The sequence below is a fragment of the Homalodisca vitripennis genome, chromosome 4 (assembly GCF_021130785.1).
Source record: "Homalodisca vitripennis isolate AUS2020 chromosome 4, UT_GWSS_2.1, whole genome shotgun sequence".
Lineage (NCBI taxonomy): Eukaryota > Metazoa > Arthropoda > Insecta > Hemiptera > Cicadellidae > Homalodisca > Homalodisca vitripennis.
Genome location: NC_060210.1, coordinates 61,072,037 through 61,096,363, shown reverse-complemented (window position 1 = coordinate 61,096,363; position 24,327 = coordinate 61,072,037). Strand labels below are relative to the sequence as shown.

The following is a 24,327-nucleotide window of genomic DNA, read 5'->3' as shown; positions in this document are numbered from 1 at the left end:
GTTTTACCATATGTTATTATAATATCTATTATTTAGAAAAATGTAAATATTTGTTCATTTGTGAAGTGCCTGATGATGGAATCATTGATTCCGAAAGGTCTCACGCAATAAAAAAAGTAGCCTAATATTGGAAAATATTGTATTCTTTTACTAGTGATAATAAATAAACTTCCTTCTGATGCTCCAAGATTCTTCAATCAGGAAACATGTCATCCTTTTTAAACAGATTCAGTAGGCTCTTCTAAACTCAGATACAATATTTATAACAATAAGAGACCTGAACATATTAATTTTTTAGCTTTGATACGTACATTAGTGTTCACAAAGACACATTTTTGTGCTTGCCTTTCAGGTGGACCAAACTGGTAAAATAAAAAAAGAGGGAAAACGTGTTTGAAAATATATATACTATTTATTACAGATACACCATAGTGTAATGAGAATTTTAATGGAAGTTTATCTATTGCTTTGAATGAAACAATAAAACTTTACAATAATTAAATACATTTTATTTCATGAAATTAGAATAAATTAGGTTAATCCTAGAAATAAAAATCATTAAATAAAAAAATGAACAAAATTAATACATAAAACTAGTTTAAAATAGTAAACTTTACACAAATGTAGTTAGATGACCATCAGTCTTGGAGCGATATTCATGGACATGAGTTCTTGAAAAAGAAGTTTAGCTGCATACGGAAGTCTCACTTGGGAAATCTGCAAAACAAGTTAATTAGTGGATGCTTTATGTGCCTTAAAAAAAGTAATAAAGAACATCAAATCAAAACATTACTAGACTAATAAATAAACCATATCTATACTTAAATAGGTGTCATATCTGAAAGACTGTGAATTGTAAAACAAAAATGCAGTCTATGGAATAGGGGCACACACATTCTCCAGAAAAACCAAGAAAATGTCTCAATACTACTCCGTCCATGTATAAACAGGTTCCATTAAGCAAATGGAATCTGTTAATTTATTTAGAAAAGAAAACACGTTGATGTACTATAAAGATCCCTACATAAAAGAGTATGAAACCTCTTTGGTTGATGTTTTTGAATAAACCTTCCCAGTACCTGTTGGTCCAGAGACTACTAAATCCATAACATGCATTGGCATGGTGTTTGAGACCACAATTATGTTTGCTGAAGGAGGCAGGCAAGCCACCGATGTAGGAAAGCTGCGAAAAAGCAGAGATACAGAACCAATCGTAAATATTGAGGTAGACGTGTACCATGTGTTGCGTGGAGCCAACGGCAAAAACGTACATCTGATATCAGAAACGTGGGACTTCCCATTAGTGGACTTGCCCAAGGGCACAAAAATTCACCAAACTATTTACTGGGAAAGTAGATATATGCACATGTTGTACCATTCAGAACAACATCTGTTGAGCGCAGTAGCTGATGAAATATTTGGTTGGAACACCCTGGGGTGGCAGTTGTCAAATAATGGCTGCTACGTAGACCTGAACACTCCAAATATTTCCATTCAACAATTGAAGACTTTGGAATACAAAGCAAAATGAATACATCAAGGACAATTTCAGTGTTACATCTTATGTGTACAATCAAGGGGAAAAGTGATGCAAGGCTGGAGAAGGCCAGGACTAAAGGGTTGTCCGACAACTACGGAGATTTCATAAGGGTTGTTCAGATTGGAGAACTGGTAAACAAATATGTGCTGTGGCACGCATGTGACACGCCTGTCACAAACTAGAATTGATCGAAGTCCTTCGAGTGGAAAAAGGAAAGAAGAAAGGAGGAGGAGGGGAAGAAGAAAGCAGTCTCCTACACTTCATAGTGAGCGCAAGAAAATACTTGTTAAATTCAATGATATGTACTCGACAGAAGGCGTCCTGTCATCGACATTGGAGAAGCAACCATATGAGATCTCCACGACTATTATAGAAATGAAGGAGTCCCAGAAAAAAGCCAAGCAGAAAATCAAGGCCTTAGAGGAAAACAACTTAATGTTGCAAGTTGAAACTATTTAAGGAAAAGAAACCAATGCAGGAAATCTTCTCTTTGCATCAAAAAGATAGTGATGTGGATCTGCTCAACTTTACAGCAAGGCAATTTGCGGATCAACTGAAAAACCAACTCAGTGACTCTTTTCCTCACTGTAGGTGAAAGATGAGGGAAATCTTCTCCTAGCGGGAAATGACAAATATATACAGCAAGTGGGACCCTGTGGTCTGTAAGTTAATGAGTTTGCAGGGGCCAACTTAGAGGAGACAAGTATGGGTGCTCGCTTCCTAATTGTCTACTTTGGGTGTGTGAACGGGGATGTGTGGTATCGATGGTAGCAGAGCGTGGTTAGCTGCTCTCTCAGCTGACTCTCGGGAGTTGTTTTGTTGTCGGTGTAGGTTTAGCACCCATGGTGATGTAAAGCTGTGTGGGACTTGATCACTGGTCAGTTGCTGGCCGGAATGAGGCAAAAGCCTAAGAAAATGCTTTAAAAAGCGTTCTTCCTGCCACTCATCAGTACTCTCGCTCTGTGTCATACTCCTTCATGTAGGGAGGGATCTTTATAGTACATCAACATGTTTTCTTTTCTAAATAAATTAACAAATTCCATTTGCAAAATGGAACCTGTATATACATTTAGAAAAGAAAAACCGTTGATGTACTATAAAGATCCCTACATGAAAGAGTATGAAACGTCTTTGGTTGATGTTTTTGAATAAATCTTCCCAGTACCTGTTGGTCCTGGGACTACTAAATCCATAACATGCATTGGCATGGTGTTTGAGACCACAATTATGTTTGCTGAAGGAGCGGGCAGCCCGCCGATATAGGAAATCTGCGAATCAGCAGAGATCCAGAGCCCATTGTAATATATTGAGGTAGACGTGTTCCATATGTTGCGTGGAGCCAACGGCACAAATATACATCTGATATCAGAAACGTGGGACTTCCTATTAGTGGACTTGCCAAAAGGCACAAAAATTCACCAAACTATATACTGGGAACGAAGATATATGCACATGTTGTACCATTCAGAAACAACATCTGTTGAGCTCAGTAGCTGATGAAATATTTGGTTGGAACACCCTGGGGGTGGCAGTTGTCAAATAATAGCTGCTACATAGACCTGAACACTCCAAATATTTCCATTCCAACAATTGAAGACTTTGGAATACAAAGCAAATGAATACATTAAGGACAATTTCAGTGTTACATCTTATGTGTATAATCAAGGCGAAAGTGATGCAAGGCTGGAGAAGGCCAGGACTAAAGGGTTGCCTGACAACTACGGAGATTTCATAAGGGTTGTTCAGATTGGAGAACTGGTAAAACAACATGTGCTGTGGCACGCATGTGACAGGCCTGTCACAACTAGAATTGATCAAAGTCCTTCGAATGGAAAAAGAAAAGAAGAAGGAGGAAGGGAAAAAGCAAAGCAGTCTCCTACACTTCATAGTTGAGTGCAAGAAAATACTTGTTAAATTCAATGATATGTACTCGACAGAAGGCGTCCTGTCATCGACATTGGACAAGCAAACCATATGAGATCTCTCCACGACTATTGTAGAAACGAAGGTATCCCAGAAAAAAGCCAAGCAGAAAATCAAGGCCTTAGAGGAAAACAACTTAATGTTGCAAGTTGAACTATTTAAGGAAAGAAGAACCAATGCAGGAAATCTTCTCTTTTGCATCAAAAAGATAGTGATGTGGATCTGCTCAACTTTACAGCAAGGCAATTTGCAGATCAACTGAAAACCAACTCAGTGACTCTTTTCCTCACTGTAGGTAAAAGATGAGGGAAATCTTCTCCTAGCGGGAAATGACAAATATATACAGCAAGTGGGGACCTGTGGTCTGTAAGTTAATGAGTTGCAAGGGGCCAACTTAGAGGAGACAAGGTATGGGTGCTGCTCGCTTCCTAATTGTCTACTTTGGGTGTGTGAACGGGGATGTGTGGTATCGATGGTAGCAGAGCGTGGTTAGCTGCTCTCTCAGCTGTCTCTCGGGAGTGGTTTTGTTGTCGGTGTAGGTTTAGTGAAACAGAGTTGGTGCACCTTATTTTGGAGGCCATCAATCCTGATGAGTGATCATGCTTAATTTGCTGTACTCGTCCTTAATCTTTTGCGGATTTGGACTGTGTCTCTCCATTAATTTCTCGAGGGGTCCCACGATGTTGATAGTCATAGGAAGCACATTTAGAAAAGAAAACACGTTGATGTACTATAAAAAACCCCTATATGAAGGAGTATGGAAACTCTTGGGTTGATGTTTTCGAATAAACCTATTGAGGTAGACGTGTTCCATGTGTTGTGTGGAGCAAACAGCAAAAAAACGTACATCTGATATCAGAAACGTGGGAACTTCCCATTAGTGGACTTGCCCAAGGGCACAAAAATTCACCAAACTATTTACTGGGAAAGAAGATATATGCACATGTTGTACCATTCAGAACAACATCTGTTGAGCGCAGTAGCTGATGAAACATTTGGTTGGAACACCCTGGGGTGGCAGTTGTCAAATAATGGCTGCTACGTAGACCTGAACACACACCAAATATTTCCATTCAACAATTGAAGACTTTGGAATACAAAGCAAATGAATACATCAAGGACAATTTCAGTGTTACATCTTATGTGAACAATCAAGGGGAAAGTGATGCAAGGCTGGAGAAGGCCAGGAACTAAAGGGTGCCCGACAACTACAGAGATATCATAAGGGTTGTTTCAGATTGGAGAACTGGTAAACAATATGTGCTGTGGCCACACATGTGGCACGCCTGTCACAACTAGAATTAATCGAAGTCCTCTTCGAGTGGAAAAAGGAAAGAAGAAGAAGAAGGAGGAGGGGAAGAAGAAAGCAGTCTCCTACACTTCATAGTTGAGCCCAAGAAAGTACTTGTTAAATTCAATGATATGTACTCGACAGAAGGCGTCCTGTCATCGACATTGGAGAAGCAACCATATGAGATCTCCACGATGTAAGGTTTTGTAGGGTTGGTTTAGTTTAAGATTAAGGTTGTGACATATTTTGAGCAAGGGTTGCTGTGAGAGGATTTAATAATAGGTTAGATTGGCAGTACAAATACCCTCAAATGAACCAACACATTTATTTGTGACAACATTTCATTAAATTGATTAATTGATTTCGTCAATCGACATATTAAGCACAAAACTTAATGTCTTAATACTTTGAAGACATATTTAATATTAAATTATTCATTACAATTTATTTTGAATTTAATTCATTATAACATTTACTAGTAATTTTGTAGTGTTGCAATAATAATGAGTTCATGGACTAACATGAGAAACTTTCTTTAAAATAGCTAAACATTTACATGAATTTATATTTTCGAAATTGTGAACATTTAAATAGATATGGAATTGAAAATGATTAATGAACCCTAAAATATACTAAGTTCTTAAAATTACTTACATTTTATTTCACATCACACTTATTACGCCTAGAGATATTTTTCCGCACACGAACACAAACACTCCCGAACTTCACTTTTCGAATTCCCGGCCTCCACTTCCACCTCTCCTCCTTGTTCTTCAGTTTTGATGTTCTTCTTCCGCCAGCTCATTGACCACGCCTCTGCCAAATCTCTCCATCATAATTGGTGAGTAACAATTTTCCATATCAGCATGGCTGTCCCTTACATTGTCGCACGGTTTTTACAAATAAGCATTTCCTGTTTGTTCACCATCGGCGTCTGGGCGGATGTGCGTATCTACTTACATCCGGAGGATGTTTGTCTCGAATTGCAATACGAGACTTCCTTTCCAGCAACTATCTGTACATCTATTCTATGAATTTTATTTTACTAATAATACATATGTCTTACATTCCCCTGGCTTAATGATGATTCTACCTACGAATCGTACTTATAGTCTAATTAAGGTTATCCATTGGGTAGTCACGTTCATGTACTGTAGGCTTCAGAAATTTTATTTTGATGTTATTAATGTGGATGAAGTAGAGGGCTATAAAAAGAAGTAGTGTTATTATAGAAGTCCAGGCTAATAAAATGTACAAAATGAGTTCCGTGTTGTTTACTATGTTTTTGTCGTCGTGTTTTAGCTGGAAGTGGTGTTGTCTTTGTAGATTGTGAACAAAGCAGGTGAATGCGCAGGTAGCTCGGAGAGTAGGTAGTGGTGTTGTGTTGAGAATGCTGTGTAGACATCTTCCTTGTTGTCTGCCAAGTCATGTATTTGGTGTTCTGTCGCAATGTCAGAACACAATTCGAAGAAATCTCCGACGAACGTGAGCAATCTTCTGTTTCTATCTGGTTGTTGTCTTTGGATGAATGGGAGGTTTTCTGCTACCATTTGTTGATGTATGAGGGTTTGTAATGTGGAAAGGTTGTTCTGTATCTTGCAATAGGTTTGGGAGTTGTTGAGGGTTTTTAGGGCAGAGTTTTAGAGAGGGTTCGTTTTTGGGTAAATTTTGTTGTATGTTGAAAGGAATTTTGTATATGATAGGGATGGACATTATATAAGGTAGTGTCTGAGGCATTGGAGTAAAGTACGCTCCTGTGAAGATTTGTACTAGAGGCTTATTGGGTTCTTCTGTGTTGTGGGTTGATGTGCTGGCAAATGTGGTCGAAAGAGGCATGGCAAGTGCTGTTAGTAGTAGTAGGAAGTGCTGTGAAGACTCGATTTGTCTCGTGGGTGGTCGGGACGGTTATAGTGCTGTAGACTGGTGTCTTGTAGATTGGTGTCTTGTAGACTGGTTTCTCAGGTTGTGGTTGGTTTTTCTGGTGTCATAATTCTAAAACTTAATATCTACAGGTTACATATACATTTCAGTTTAATATTTTGTAATTAATTCACATTTATGTCTAAGGTTTTTATTTACAGAAATCTTTTAATGACCTCTCGATGGTGTGTCGTATTTCCCTAGCTCTATGTAATAATGTTTTTACTAAGCATCTTAATCTCTAGTGTTCTTAAATAAGGTTCGAAATTATGTTATTTTATCATATTACAAAACGATACTACGCACCTTTGTTTCTGAGGAATATGTAATATCCCTTCTTTGTGCTTATTGTCCATAGTCATTATTATGATCATAATATATGTTGCCCAATCAAGGCTGTATAGTTTGTTAATGAGCAATATTGCTGTGCTAATACATACTATGTTAAATATATGTTACTTTCCTTCAATGTTAGATTAGCTATGTAATAATTAAACATGTTATATAAGTCATTTACATGTCATATATTGAAGTATTTGTTTATCCTAGGATTATATAATATAGAACATGTATGTCTCTTTCTTTGAGATGCATCTCAGGAAAATTGAGTCCTTGTAGGGTATATTATGTTAACACTGCTATCTACTAACTTAAATAAATATGATATATGTAGTATACTTTATCATATTTTATATTCTTTATTACTAGGCTATGTATACACGTATCCCTCAGGTAAGTATAATATGTACGTTGTGTCAAGTTAGAGTACGCTTTGTTATTGCAGTAAACGAGTACGTGGGAAACATTACTTGCATACTAAGCTGTCTGAACCACCAGGGCCCTTGGCGACCCAGACCGCTGGTACAAGGCAATGCCCCCTAGTCATAGTCACAACATAGTCGGTGTAGTATAGCGTGGGAAGTTAGTTGAGTTAGCAGAAAACTTATCTGCCTGGGAGACATACCAGAGTCACGGTCAAGTCTTACTAGCCAGTCTAAGTACGGTTACCGTGGGTTACAGGCTCTGCTCGTGTCGTGTCGTGTGTGCTGTGTTAGTGTCCTGTGTATTGGGATTATCTATACCAATATCTTTGGTACGTGTAACCTATCACTTAATCACTAAATTACAGTAAACCTCACATTAAAATACAAAGTTAGGCGTTTTAATTTTCTAAAACTTTTATGTCTTTATTCTCTATCGTTTTCCGACACAACATCGAGATTTTAATATACATTTTTATTTCTGTTAGACTTACTTCAGTGACTCTCAAGGTTATATAACGTTATAATGAATCATTCAAACCGTAATCAAGTTAACCGGTCTCTCAACTCCTGGAGTATAATACCTATTCTTTAAAGCGATTCTTGCGTGACTATGTGGTAGCTTTTTAACCTCATATATTATGAAAGTATTGCGAAGATACTTTTCACTCTCTTCAAATTTTTCTACAAGGCAGTGAGTGCATAGTGATGTTCATGAGAAATATTGCATATATTATTCTTGAATATTTTATTATTGCTCAAGTCCCTTCATATTTGTTTTATATTCTCTTATAGAATAATTTCATTCTAGCAACATGTATTGGTTGTTCTGTTAACCTTCCCCTGTGGTAAATTTCTACTGCATATGTCACTTCGTTAATTTTTTTCTTGACAACGAAAGGACCTCTAAATGGTGTTTGAAATTTACTATATTTTTTTGTGTGGTCTTTCGGGAAATGGACCAAGACTTCATCGCCGGGGTTTAAATCCAAATGAGTTTTGTCACGGTCAAAGTATTTCTTTTGCGCTTCCTGGGCTTTTTTCATGATTTTCGGCATATCTTTGCGTATTTGCTCTAAAATTTCTATATTTTCCAACACCATTTTTTCGGGATTAACCTGTAAATATATACAATCAGACGGTAAGTTAGCTTCGTAACCAAACATGAGGTAGTGCGGTGTGTAGCCTGTTGAAATGTTTACAGACGTGTTGTAGGCAAAGGTAACTATTTGTACGTATTTTGACCAAGTTTGGGGTTTTTCCACAACGTAATGAGATATTGCCTTGATTAGCGTGTGGTTGTATTTTTCAACCGCACCTTGTACTTGTGACATATAAGCAGCGCCTGGCCTTTGTTCAATCCCGAGTGCATTTAGTAACTGTGAAATTACAGAATTCATAAAGTGCGTTCCTCTGTCATGATTAATAATTCTAGGAAATCCAAATGTGCAGAATAGATTTAATAATTTTTGCGCTACTGTGTTCGCATCTGCATTTCTACAAGGGGTTGCAAATGCCATTCTAGTGCAGGCATCGGTTGCAACTAGGATATATTTGTAACCATTACTTTGTGTAATATTACCTACAAAGTCTATTGTTATTCTGTCAAAGGGTTTTATGGAGGGTGGAATAGGTTGTAGTAGGCCGTAATTTTTGTTCGTTTTTGGCCTACGTAGTTGACATTCTTCACAAGATTTTGTATATTGGAGGATATCACGGTACATATTCGGCCAGTGATATCGTAATTTTATTTTTGAAGCTGTTTTGTAATGTGATAAGTGTCCACCCGTGTAGGGGTTGTCATGGAATATTTTTAATATTTCTTGTGTTTGTTTTTGGGGTATAGCCAATAAGTTTCTAGTTTCTTGTCCGTTGAAGGTTTTGAAATATAACAATCCATCTATTTCTTCGTAATGTCTTGAAGCCCGTCTGATTTTTTTATTTACCGCCTCAGGTGAGGTCATCGCAAGGCGTATTTGTTTTAAATAACTGTCTTGAGCTTGTAGTAGGGGTAGATTTGTCTGTATTAAAGTATTGACAGTTAAACACACGTCCGTAAATTCTTCATCCAAAGGTTGTTCTAAAGGATTTCTGCTTAAGGCGTCTGCTAACACGTTTGTAGCGCCACGTTTATGTTTTACTACAATGTCGTAGTCTGTTAATGACAGTGCTAATCTGTTTAATCTAGTGGAAGTGTGCTTAAAATTTTTATAAAACTGTAATGCGGCACAGTCCGTATAAACTGTTGTTTGTCTACCAAGCGTGAATTCTCTGAAGTAGTTCACAGCATAGGTTAGTGCTAGCATTTCACGTTCAGCATTACTGTAACGCATTTGGGTATTTGAATATTTTTTTGACATGTAATAAATTGGGTACATTCTATTATTTTCTTCATCTAACTGTACTAACGCTGCTCCGCATCCAATCAAACTGCTATCTACATAAATGTGTGCTTCCCTGTTGTCCTTCCAATGTGATAGTAATGGTGGGTTTGTCAAAATTTGTTTGATTTTTATAAAAGCCTGTTCACATAGATCCGTCCATTTAAATGCCATGTTTTTATTTGAATCTTTTATTATCTCAGTAAGGGGTTGTGCTATTTTGGCATAATTTTGGATGAATCTGCGGAAGAATCCTGAGCATCCTAAAAATTGTCTCACTTGCCTTACACAAGTTGGTCTTTTAAATTCGGTGATAGCTTCTACTGACTGTTTTTGGGGTAAAATGCCTTCCCGTGATACCTCGTGTCCTAAAATGTTTACACTTTTGTAGAGAAATTTACACTTTTTTGTATTTAGTTTCAAATTAGCTTTTTCTAGTTCTTCTAATATAGTTTCTAGATTATGTAAGTCATTTTCAAATGAGTCACCATAACAAATTAGGTCATCCACGTAACAGATGACTTTATTATAAAGGTGACGGTTTAATATCGCATTCAAGGCTTTACTAAATAATGTGGTTGAAGTTGAAAGTCCCATCGGCAGTCGGCAAAACTGTAGAAGTCTATCAGGTGTTTTTATGGCTAGGATGTGCCTATCTTCTTTCCTAACCTCCATGGAATAAAATGCATTTTTAAGGTCTAATTTTGTAAATGTGTGCGCTTTGTTCAAAGAGCTTAAAACCAGGTTTACTGAAGGAATGGGGTGGGCATCTGTTTTCAACTGTGCATTAACCTTCCTGAGATCAGCTACCATTCTGTCGCTTCCATCTTTATTTTTCACTAAAAATACTGGGCTTGCATATTCTGTGTAATCCTGACATTCCTCTAATATTTTTGCTTGTACTAAATCGTCCAATAATTTGTTTAATTTTTCCCTTTCTGTTTTACTCTGCCTATACGGTGGTGAGTTTACAGGTTTCGTATTTGGTTTTAATTCGAGTTGAACAGGAGGTATGTTTGCAGGAGTTAAATCGATTACCTTTGTTGTAAATATGTGTCTGTATTTTTGTAAAACGTCAAGGACTTGTTTGTGTTCTTGGAGGGTTAAATGTGGTGAGATATCAAATACTATGCCGTCCTTATCTGTCAATATTGTTTTTCCTGTGTCAGTTGTAGTGGTATGGTGTTCCAGGGTAGGCTGTGCTTCGAGAGTTGGGTAATGTATATGTCCTATCGTAGTATGTGCGGGTATCCTTTTTGGGAAATTTGATGCGTTATAAATATTTACAATTGTATCTGTACCATCTTCCCCTTCTGTAAGATATGCATGACATTTCTTTTTTATTCTTAGATTCCTATCTGTTTCGATGGCTGTTCGAGACTCTATACCTTTTAAAGAGCTAATCCTAATGTGCTGATGTGGTGCTATAATTATGTCTTGTGGGGCTGTTACCTCTGTTACTTGCTGTACTTCTAATTCCTGTGTGTTTTTAAAATTCTTGATGTCTAACTGCCACTGTTCATTCATAGGTATTATATGTTCAATCTGATATTTGGTAATTTTTATTGTTTTATTTTTATAGTTTAACTCCACGCAGTTCTGAAATAGGAATATGTTTCCTACCAATATAGGGCTGTTTAGATCAGGTGTCACATAAAACGTGTCTTCAAGTATTACTTTGCCAATTTTTATGGCGATCTTTGTTGAACCCAAAACTGTTAATGGTATACCGTTAGCCGATATCAACGAGGGTATGTTGCTAGTATTTAATTTTGTTTCACAAACTAGGTCTGCTCTAATAATGTTTATGTTACATCCTGTATCTATAATGCAGGGTACTGGATGTCGAGGGTTTGTGGTCAAGGCTACGTCTATTGTTAGGACAGGTATCTTCTTCTTGGTTTTATTTTCGCAATTAAATATGAGTTCATAAATATCCTCTAATAATAATGTTTTATTTTTCCTCGGTCTGTGTATCCTGTCTTGCGTTATTTCTTGCAAGTTAGTACAATCTATCATATTCTGTTTCTTCTGTTGCTCTATGTGATTTAAAATCTGTATATTGTCTATCTCAATGGTTTCTTCCAATCCATTATGTGTGTTTACCTCCCCCATACTACAATCTGGGTCCTGTTTTACGTGCGCTACCCCCTTTAATACACTAGGTTTTATCTGTCGTGTGAAATTTTCTGAGACTGCAAGGTTTCTTGTAAAGCTGGGTTTATTTATATTTGTTGTCCCCGAGGGGTTTGGTTCGCTTAGGGTTGGTGTTGGATTGAAGACAGATTGAAGTTTTATGGTGTGTATAGGCTTTTGCATAATAGGTTGTTCAATTTCTTCCATCTTCTTTAAGGGTGGGAATTCTTGATTATAATCTATGGCTTTAAATATCACTTCTGAACTGGTCTTTCCAGGGGTTGATAGTGGTATTACTTTGGGGTTAGTTGGAGTAAATGTCATAGACTTTATACATTTGTAAGTTTGTCGATTCCTTTGGTTAAAATCTATAGTGTTATTTGTTTTCGCTTTTAGTAAGGGGGAAGTTCGGTAAGGGTTAGTATAACCTCCCCCTATTTCCCGTTTTTTTGTTGATTCTGTTTATAATAATTAGACTTGTAACATGATTCGATATTGTGGTTTGTTCACTTGCAGTACCTGCAGAACAGCTCTTGTGTATTGTTGGTTTTAGGTGCTAAGCGGTTACTTTGGGGTTGAGAAGTTAATGAACGTTGCTTGAACCAACATTGTTCAGTATTATGGTTGTCTTTACGGCAAATAGTGCAATACCTATTTTGTCTAGCAGGTTGTATTTGGGAATGGTTTTGTCTTCTCCTATCACTGAAAGTAACGTGTTTAATCATAGGTGGCCTTTGGGTTTGTTTGGGGTAGTTTGGGCTTTCCATATGTCTATTCTGGTGAGGACTAGGTGTTCTATCATATCTTGGCTTATATTTTGAGTTTTCATACGGGGATGGAGACCTTTCGTACCTGTGGTTATGATTTGAAATTTGGTTTGTAGTTAGGGTAGCTACTAAATTGGTTAGGGTGTTAACTTCTGCTTGTAGTTTATGGATGATGTTTTGTTCATATAAGGGTGTACTATAGGGTCTGTTTGCTGCAACCCTATTGTATCTTTCTTTGTTTTTCATTTGTGTTAGAACTAGCTGTTCTGTAATTTTTAAATTAGTCTCTAGATCACTTAAGGTGTCGTTTTTCAGTCCTATAACTCGTTCACAGATTTCTGGTTTTAGTCCCTGTATGATAAAATGTATAATTTGCTTGTCCTGTATTGTAGGGTCATATCTTCGGCATGTTGTTAATATATCTAAAAAATAGTTTAGTGTTGGCTCGTTCTCTCCCTGTATTTTGTGTTCTAAAATCATTTGTAGACTCTGGGTTTGTGCTAATGGAGTGAAAGCCTCTATGAAACTTTTAGCAAGTTGATCCCATTGTATGGCTTCCCCTCGTTGTTTTTGCCTGTAGTGTTTGAACCAAGTTAGTGCTGTGCCTGATAAATGCGCTGGGAATAAATTAACTTTAGTGTTATCTGTCCATCTGTTTGAAGTTGCTGCAACTAAGAATTTGTCTAAAAAATCTTGTGGATTTTCGCTCTGGAGACCTGTGTAAGTCCCAGCTGATATTAGCGGTATGTTTTCCCCCATGGTTGCTGTGTTCGTTCTGTCAGGTAGTGTGAGTGGCTCGTAATGTTGTGCTAAGGTTGGGGGTGCTTGTGTCTTGATGTCCGCCTCAGGGTTATGTACTATGTCGTATAAATTTGTTCTCTGCACTAGAAAATCCTCGATTGTAGCTAGATCCTTATAGTTTTCCCTGTCCTCTTCACTTAGGTGAGTTTTTCGTGTAGTTAAATAATTAAATATGGTTTTAATATTAGGGTGACTTGCGCTTATACGTGTTAAGTTCTTAAGTGCCGCTAGGATAGGTCTGAGGTCTGCTACAGTGTCTGTGTCTCTAGATAGAATTCCATTTTCATTTAATATTTTTATTATGTCACTTTTGGAAGTCCTATATGTGTCTAATGGTATTAAATCTTCATGTAGTATGGTTTCCATTTAATTATACATGTCCATTGACGTACCTCGTTAGTTTACTTGGCGTTACTCTAATTACGGGTTTGAAAATATTTTTGAGTTATTGGAAATTTAATTTATCTTTTAGGTAAATGAGTGGTTTGTCACTGAAGTAGGCTATTTTAGTTAAATACTTTCTTATAAATATTATTTAGTTCTAATTTATACCTAGCCTATGAAACTATGTGCTCGCCCATGTGAGGAATTTGAATGCCAATCGAGTTTTAGCGCCTCCACCATGTAAGGTTTTGTAGGGTTGGTTTAGTTTAAGATTAAGGTTGTGACATATTTTGAGCAAGGGTTGCTGTGAGAGGATTTAATAATAGGTTAGATTGGCAGTACAAATACCCTCAAATGAACCAACACATTTATTTGTGACAACATTTCATTAAATTGATTAATTGATTTCGTCAATCGACATATTAAGCACAAAACTTAATGTCTTAATACTTTGAAGACATATTTAATATTAAATTATTCATTACAATTTATTTTGAATTTAATTCATTATAACATTTACTAGTAATTTTGTAGTGTTGCAATAATAATGAGTTCATGGACTAACATGAGAAACTTTCTTTAAAATAGCTAAACATTTACATGAATTTATATTTTCGAAATTGTGAACATTTAAATAGATATGGAATTGAAAATGATTAATGAACCCTAAAATATACTAAGTTCTTAAAATTACTTACATTTTATTTCACATCACACTTATTACGCCTAGAGATATTTTTCCGCACACGAACACAAACACTCCCGAACTTCACTTTTCGAATTCCCGGCCTCCACTTCCACCTCTCCTCCTTGTTCTTCAGTTTTGATGTTCTTTTCCCGCCAGCTCATTGACCACGCCTCTGCCAAATCTCTCCATCATAATTGGTGAGTAACAATTTTCCATATCAGCATGGCTGTCCCTTACATTGTCGCACGGTTTTTACAAATAAGCATTTCCTGTTTGTTCACCATCGGCGTCTGGGCGGATGTGCGTATCTACTTACATCCGGAGGATGTTTGTCTCGAATTGCAATACGAGACTTCCTTTCCAGCAACTATCTGTACATCTATTCTATGAATTTTATTTTACTAATAATACATATGTCTTACAACGACCTATTGTAGAAACGAAGGAGTCCCAGAAAAAAGCCAAGCAGAAAATCAAGGCCTTAGAGGAAAACAACTTAATGTTGCAAGTTTGAAACTATTTACGGAAAAGAAACCAATGCAGGAAATCTTCTCTTTGCATCAAAAAGATAGTGATGTGTGGATCTGCTCAACTTTACAGCAAGGCAATTTGCGGATCACCTGAAAACCAACTTAGTGACTCTTTTCTTTACTGTAGGTGAAAAGGTGAGGGAAATCTCCTAGCGGAAAATGACAAATATACACAGCAAGTGGGACCTGTGGTCTGTAAGTTAATGAGTTGCAGGGGCCAACTTAGAGGAGACAAGTATGGGTGCTCGCTTCCTAATTGTCTTTTTTGGGTGTGTGAACGGGGATGTGTGGTATCGATGGTAGCAGAGCGTGGTTGGCTGCTCTCTCAGCTGACTCTCGAGAGTTGTTTTGTTGTCGGTGTAGGTTTTAGCACCCACAACTGTGATGTAAAGCTGTGGGACTTGATCACTGGTCAGCTGCTGGCCGGAATGAGGCAAAAGCTTCACAAAATGCTTTAAAAGCGTTCTTCCTGCCACTCATCAGTACTCTCGCTCGGTACTTGTGTCCTCTAAGTTTGGTCCCTGCAACTCATTAACTTACAAACCACAGATCCCACTTACTGTATATACTTGTCATTTCCCGCTAGGAGAAGATTTCCCTCATCTTTCACCTACGGTAAGAAAAGGAGTCACTGAGTTTGTTTTCAGTTGATCCGCAAATTGCCTTGCTGTAAAGTTGAGCAGATCCACATCACCATCTCTTTGATGCAAAGAGAAGATTTCCTGCATTGGTTTCTTTTCTTTAAATAGTTCAACTTGCAACATTAAGTTTTTTTCCTCTAAGGCCTCGATTTTCTGCTTGGCTCTTTTCTGGACTCCTTCGTTTCTACAATAGTTCGTGGAGATCTCATATGGTTGCTTATCCAATGTCGATGACAGGACGCCTTCTGTCGAGTACATATCATTGAATTTAACAAGTATTTTCTTGCGCTCAAACTATGAAGTGTAGGAGACTGCTTTGCTTCTTCCCCTCCTCCTTCTTCTTCTTTCCTTTTTCCACTCGAAGGACTGATCAATTCTAGTTGTGACAGGCCTGTCACATGCGTGCCACAGCACATGTTGTTTACCAGTTCTCCAATCTGAACAACCCTTATGAAATCTCCGTAATTGTCGGACAACCCTTTAGTCCTGGCCTTCTCCAGCCTTGCATCACTTTCGCCTTGATTATACACATAAGATATAACACTGAAAATTGTCCTTGATGTATTCATTTGCTTTGTATTCCAAAGTCTTCAATTGTTGAATGGAAATATTTGGAGTGTTCAGGTCTATGTAGCAGCTATTATTTGACAGCTGCCACCACAGGGCGTTCCAACCAAATGTTTCATCAGCTACTGCGCTCAACAGATGTTGTTCTGAATGGTACAACATGTGCATATATCTTCTTTCCCAGTAAATAGTTTGGTGAATTTTTGTGCCCTTGGGCAAGTCCACTAATGGGAAGTCCCACGTTTCTGATATCAGATGTATGTTTTTTGCCGTTGGCACCACGCAACATATGGAACACGTCTACCTCAATATCTACAATGGGCTCTGGATCTCTGCTGATTCGCAGATTTCCTACATCGGCGGGCTGCCCGCCTCCTTCAGCAAACATAATTGTGGTCTCAAACACCATGCCAATGCATGTTTTGGATTTAGTAGTCCCAGGACCAACAGGTACTGGGAAAGTTTATTCAAGTACATCAACCTAAGACATTTCATACTCTTTCATGTAGGGATCTTTATAGTACATCAACATGTTTTCTTTTCTAAATAAATAAACAAATTCCATTTGCAAAATGGAACCTGTATATACATTTAGAAAAGAAAAACCGTTGATGTACTATAAAGATCCCTACATGAAAGAGTATGAAACGTCTTTGGTTGATATATTTGAATAAACTTTCGCAGTACCTGTTGGTCCTGGGACTACTAAATCCATAACATGCATTGGCATGGTGTTTGAGACCACAATTATGTTTGCTGAAGGAGCGGGGCAGCCCCGCCGATGTAGGAAATCTGCGAATCAGCAGAGATCCAGAGCCCATTGTAGATATTGAGGTAGACGTGTTCCATATGTTTGCGTGGAGCCAACGGCAAAAACATACATCTGATATCAGAAACGTGGGACTTCCCATTAGTGGACTTGCCCAAGGGCACAAAAATTCACCAAACTATTTACTAGAAAGAAGATATATGCACATGTTGTACCATTCAGAACAACATCTGTTGAGCGCAGTAGCTGATGAAACATTTGGTTGGAAACACCCTGGGGTGGCAGTTGTCAAATAATAGCTGCTACATAGACCTGAACACTCCAAATATTTCCATTCAACAATTGAAGACTTTAGAATACAAAGCAAATGAAATACATCAAGGACAATTTCAGTGTTATCTTATGTGTATAATCAAGGTGAAAGTGATGCAAGGCTGGAGAAGGCCAGGACTAAAGGGTGTCCGACAATTACGGAGATTTCGTAAAGGGTTGTTCAGATTGGAGAACTGGTAAAAAACATGTGCTGTGGCACGCATGTGACAGGCCTGTCACAACTAGAATTGATCAGTCCTTCGAGTGGAAAAAGGAAAGAAGAAGAAGAAGGAGGAGGGGAAGAAGAAAGCAGTCTCCTACACTTCATAGTTGAGCCCAAGAAAATACTTGTTAAATTCAATGATATGTACTCGACAGAAGGCTTCCTGTCATCGACATTGAGAAGTAACCATATGAGATCTCCACGACTATTGTAGAAACGAAGGAGTCCCAGAAAAAAGCCAAGCAGAAAATCAAGGCCTTAGAGGAAAACAACTTAATGTTGCAAGTTGAACTATTTACGGAAAAGAAACCAATGCAGGAAATCTTCTCTTTGCATCAAAAAGATAGTGATGTGGATCTGCTCAACTTTACAGCAAGGCAATTTCGGATCACCTGAAAACCAACTCAGTGACTCTTTTCTTTACTGTAGGTGAAAGGTGAGGGAAATCTCCTAGCGGGAAATGACAAATATACACAGCAAGTGGGACCTGTGGTCTGTAAGTTAATGAGTTGCAGGGGCCAACTTAGAGGAGACAAGTATGGGTGCTCGCTTCCTAATTGTCTTTTTTGGGTGTGTGAACGGGGGATGTGTGGTATCGATGGTAGCAGAGCGTGGTTGGCTGCTCTCTCAGCTGACTCTCGAGAGTTTGTTTTGTTGTCGGTGTAGGTTTAGCACCCACAACTGTGATGTAAAGCTGTGGGACTTGATCACTGGTCAGCTGCTGGCCGGAATGAGGCAAAAGCTTCACAAAATGCTTTAAAAAAGCGTTCTTCCTGCCACTCATCAGTACTCTCTCGCTCGGTACTTGTGTCCTCTAAGTTGGTCCCTGCAACTCATTAACTTACAAACCACAGATCCCACTTACTGTATATACTTGTCATTTCCCGCTAGGAGAAGATTTCCCTCATCTTTCACCTACGGTAAGAAAAGGAGTCACTGAGTTTGTTTTCAGTTGATCCGCAAATTTGCCTTGCTGTAAAGTTGAGCAGATCCACATCACCATCTCTTTGATGCAAAGAGAAGATTTCCTGCATTGGTTTCTTTTCTTTAAATAGTTCAACTTGCAACATTAAGTTTTTTTCCTCTAAGGCCTCGATTTTCTGCTTGGCTCTTTTCTGGGACTCCTTCGTTTCTACAATAGTCGTGGAGATCTCATATGGTTGCTTATCCAATGTCGATGACAGGACGCCTTCTGTCGAGTACATATCATTGAATTTAACAAGTATTTTCTTGCGCTCAACTATGAAGTGTAGGAGACTGCTTTGCTTCTTCCCCTCCTCCTTCTTCTTCTTCCTTTTTCCACTCGAAGGACTGATCAATTCTAGTTGTGACAGGCCTGTCACATGCGTGCCACAGCACATGTTGTTTACCAGTTCTCCAATCTGAACAACCCTTATGAAAAATCTCCGTAATTGTCGGACAACCCTTTTAGTCCTGGCCTTCCTCCAGCCTTGCATCACTTTCGCCTTGATTATACACATAAGATATAACACTGAAATTGTCCTTGATGTATTCATTTGCTTTGTATTCCAAAGTCTTCAATTGGTTGAATGGAAATATTTGGAGTGTTCAGGTCTATGTAGCAGCTATTATTTGACAGCTGCCACCACAGGCGTTCCAACCAAATGTTTCATCAGCTACTGCGCTCAACAGATGTTGTTCTGAATGGTACAACATGTGCATATATCTTCTTTCCCAGTAAATAGTTTGGTGAATTTTTGTGCCCTTGGGCAAGTCCACTAATGGGGAAGTCCATCCCACGTTTCTGATATCAGATGTATGTTTTTGCCGTTGGCACCACGCAACATATGGAACACGTCTACCTCAATATCTACAATGGGCTCTGGATCTCTGCTGATTCGCAGATTTCCTACATCGCGGGCTGCCCGCCTCCTTCAGCAAACATAATTGTGTCTCAAACACCATGCCAATGCATGTTATGGATTTAGTAGTCCCAGGACCAACAGGTACTGGGAAAGTTTATTCAAGTACATCAACCTAAGACATTTCATACTCTTTCATGTAGGGATCTTTATAGTACATCAACATGTTTTCTTTTCTAAATAAATAAACAAATTCCATTTGCAAAATGGAACCTGTATATACATTTAGAAAAGAAAAACCGTTGATGTACTATAAAGATCCCTACATGAAAGAGTATGAAACGTCTTTGGTTGATATATTTGAATAAACTTTCGCAGTACCTGTTGGTCCGGGACTACTAAATCCATAACATGCATTGGCATGGTGTTTTGAGACCACAATTATGTTTGCTGAAGGAGGCGGGCAGCCCGCCGATGTAGGAAATCTGCGAATCAGCAGAGATCCAGAGCCCATTGTAGATATTGAGGTAGACGTGTTCCATATGTTGCGTGGAGCCAACGGCAAAAACATACATCTGATATCAGAAACGTGGGACTTCCCATTAGTGGACTTGCCCAAGGGCACAAAAATTCACCAAACTATTTACTAGGAAAGAAGATATATGCACATGTTGTACCATTCAGAACAACATCTGTTGAGCGCAGTAGCTGATGAAACATTTGGTTGGAACACCCTGGGGTGGCAGTTGTCAAATAATAGCTGCTACATAGACCTGAACACTCCCAAATATTTCCATTCAACAATTGAAGACTTTAGAATACAAAGCAAATGAATACATCAAGGACAATTTCAGTGTTATATCTTATGTGTATAATCAAGGTGAAAGTGATGCAAGGCTGGAGAAGGCCAGGACTAAAGGGTTGTCCGACAATTACGGAGATTTCGTAAGGGTTGTTCAGATTGGAGAACTGGTAAAAAAACATGTGCTGTGGCACGCATGTGACAGGCCTGTCACAACTAGAATTGATCAGTCCCTTCGAGTGGAAAAAGGAAAGAAGAAGAAGAAGGAGGAGGGGAAGAAGAAAGCAGTCTCCTACACTTCATAGTTGAGCCCAAGAAAATACTTGTTAAAATTCAATGATATGTACTCGACAGAAGGCATCCTGTCATCGACATTGGAGAAGTAACCATATGAGATCTCCACGACTATTGTAGAAAACGAAGGAGTCCCAGAAAAAAGCCAAGCAGAAAATCAAGGGCCTTAGAGGAAAACAACTTAATGTTGCAAGTTGAACTATTTACGGAAAAGAAACCAATGCAGGAAATCTTCTCTTTGCATCAAAAAGATAGTGATGTGGATCTGCTCAACTTTACAGCAAGGCAATTTGCGGATCACCTGAAAACCAACTCAGTGACTCTTTTCTTTACTGTAGGTGAAAGGTGAGGGAAATCTCCTAGCGGGAAATGACAAATATACACAGCAAGTGGGACCTGTGGTCTGTAAGTTAATGAGTTGCAGGGGCCAACTTAGAGGAGACAAGTATGGGTGCTCGCTTCCTAATTGTCTTTTTTGGTGTGTGAACGGGGATGTGTGGTATCGATGGTTAGCAGAGCGTGGTTGGCTGCTCTCTCAGCTGACTCTCGAGAGTTGTTTTGTTGTCGGTGTAGGTTTAGCACCCACAACTGTGATGTAAAGCTGTGGGACTTGATCACTGGTCAGCTGCTGGCCGGAATGAGGCAAAAGCTTCACAAAATGCTTTAAAAGCGTCTTCCTGCCACTCATCAGTACTCTCGCTCGGTACTTGTGTCCTCTAAGTTGGTCCCTGCAACTCATTAACTTACAAACCACAGATCCCACTTACTGTATATACTTGTCATTTCCCGCTAGGAGAAAGATTTCCCTCATCTTTCACCTACGGTAAGAAAAGGAGTCACTGAGTTTGTTTTCAGTTGATCCGCAAATTGCCTTGCTGTAAAGTTGAGCAGATCCACATCACCATCTCTTTGATGCAAAGAGAAGATTTTCCTGCATTGGTTTCTTTTCTTTAAATAGTTCAACTTGCAACATTAAGTTTTTTTCCTCTAAGGCCTCGATTTTCTGCTTTGGCTCTTTTCTGGGACTCCTTCGTTTCTACAATAGTCGTGGAGATCTCATATGGTTGCTTATCCAATGTCGATGACAGGACGCCTTCTGTCGAGTACATATCATTGAATTTAACAAGTATTTTCTTGCGCTCAACTATGAAGTGTAGGAGACTGCTTTTGCGTCTTCCCCTCCTCCTTCTTCTTCTTCCTTTTTCCACTCGAAGGACTGATCAATTCTAGTTGTGACAGGCCTGTCACATGGCGTGCCACAGCACATGTTGTTGACCAGTTCTCCAATCTGAACAACCCTTATGAAATCTCCGTAATTGTCGGACAACCCTTTAGTCCTGGCCTTCTCCAGCCTTGCATCACTTTCGCCTTGATTATACACATAAGATATAACACTGAAATTGTCCTTGATGTATTCATTTGCTTTGTATTCCAAAGTCTTCAATTGTTGAATGGAAATATTTGGAGTGTTCAGGTCTATGTAGCAGCTATTATTTGACAGCTGCCACCCCAGGGTGTTCCAACCAAATGTTTCATCAGCTACTGCGCTCAACAGATGTTGTTCTGAATGGTACAACATGTGCATATATCTTCTTTCCCAGTAAATAGTTTGGTGAATTTTTGTGCCCTTGGGCAAGTCCACTAATGGGAATTCCCACGTTTCTGATATCAGATGTATGTTTTTGCTGTTGGCTCCACGCAACATATGGAACACGTCTACCTCAATATCTACAATGGGCTCTGGATCTCTGCTGATTCGCAGATTTCCTACATCGGCGGGCTGCCCGCCTCCTTCAGCAAACATAATTGTGGTCTCAAACACCATGCCAATGCATGTTATGGATTTAGTAGTCCCAGGACCAACAGGTACTGGGAAAGTTTATTCAAGTACATCAACCTAAGACGTTTCATACTCTTTCATGTAGGGATCTTTATAGTACATCAACATGTTTTCTTTTCTAAATAAATAAACAAATTCCATTTGCAAAATGGAACCTGTATATACATTTAGAAAAGAAAAACCGTTGATGTACTATAAAGATCCCTACATGAAAGAGTATGAAACGTCTTTGGTTGATATATTTGAATAAACTTTCCCAGTACCTGTTGGTCCTGGGACTACTAAATCCATAACATGCATTGGCATGGTGTTTGAGACCACAATTATGTTTGCTGAAGGAGGCGGGCAGCCCGCCGATGTAGGAAATCTGCGAATCAGCAGAGATCCAGAGCCCATTGTAGATATTGAGGTAGACGTGTTCCATATGTTGCGTGGAGCCAACGGCAAAAACATACATCTGATATCAGAAACGTGGGACTTCCCATTAGTGGACTTGCCCAAGGGCACAAAAATTCACCAAACTATTTACTGGGAAAGAAGATATATGCACATGTTGTACCATTCAGAACAACATCTGTTGAGCGCAGTAGCTGATGAAACATTTGGTTGGAACACCCTGGGGTGGCAGTTGTCAAATAATAGCTGCTACATAGACCTGAACACTCCAAATATTTCCATTCAACAATTGAAGACTTTAGAATACAAAGCAAATGAATACATCAAGGACAATTTCAGTGTTATATCTTATGTGTATAATCAAGGTGAAAGTGATGCAAGGCTGGAGAAGGCCAGGACTAAAGGGTTGTCCGACAATTACGGAGATTTCGTAAGGGTTGTTCAGATTGGAGAACTGGTAAAAAACATGTGCTGTGGCACGCATGTGACAGGCCTGTCACAACTAGAATTGATCAGTCCTTCGAGTGGAAAAAGGAAAGAAGAAGAAGGAGGAGGGGAAGAAGCAAAGCAGTCTCCTACACTTCATAGTTGAGCCCAAGAAAATACTTGTTAAATTCAATGATATGTACTCGACAGAAGGCGTCCTGTCATCGACATTGGATAAGCAACCATATGAGATCTCCACGACTATTGTAGAAACGAAGGAGTCCCAGAAAAAAGCCAAGCAGAAAATCGAGGCCTTAGAGGAAAAAAACTTAATGTTGCAAGTTGAACTATTTAAAGAAAAGAAACCAATGCAGGAAATCTTCTCTTTGCATCAAAAAGATGGTGATGTGGATCTGCTCATCTTTACAGCAAGGCAATTTGTGGATAAACTGAAAACCCACTCAGTGACTCCTTTTCTTACCGTAGGTGAGAGATGAGGGAAATCATCTTCTAGCGGGAAATGACAAGTATATACAGCAAGTGGGATCTGTGGTTTGTAAGCTAATGAGTTGCAGGGACCAACTTAGAGGAGACAAGTACTGAGCGAGAGTACTGATGAGTGGCAGGAAGAACGCTTTTAAAGCATTTTCTGAGGCTTTTGCCTCATTCCGGCCAGCAGCTGACCAGTGATCAAGTCCAACAGCTTTTCATCAATATGGGTCATCGCTTCCTAACTGTCTAATTTGGGAGTGTGAACCGGGATGTGTGGTTTCAATGGTAGCAGAGCGTAGTTAGCTGCTCTATCAGCTGTCTCTCGGGAGTGGTTTTGTTGTCAGTGTAGGTTTAGTGAAACAGAGTTGGTGCACCTTATTTTGGAGGCCATTAATCCTGATGAGCGATCCTGCTTAATTTGCTGTGTTCGTCCTCATCTTTTGTGGATTTGGACTGTCTCTCCATTATTTCTCGAGGGGTCCACGACGTTGATAGTCATAGGAAGCACATTTAGAAAAGAAAACACGTTAATGTACTATAAAAACCCCTATATGAAGGAGTATGGAAACTCTTGGGTTGATGTGTTCGAATAAACCTATTGAGGTAGACGTGTTCCATGT

General features: G+C 38.8%; 1 protein-coding gene across 1 annotated transcript in view; it reads right to left on the bottom strand.

Annotated features, from left to right (window-relative positions):
* Positions 1 to 386: 386 nt before the first annotated feature.
* Positions 387 to 24,327, bottom strand: part of LOC124359361 (DNA-directed RNA polymerase II subunit RPB2) — a 115,288-nt gene continuing 91,347 nt past the window's right edge. The window contains exon 21 of the mRNA XM_046812041.1: positions 387 to 717. Coding sequence (XP_046667997.1) covers positions 628 to 717 — 90 coding nt within the window. The 3' untranslated portion in view covers positions 387 to 627. The remainder of the gene's footprint in view (positions 718 to 24,327) is intronic.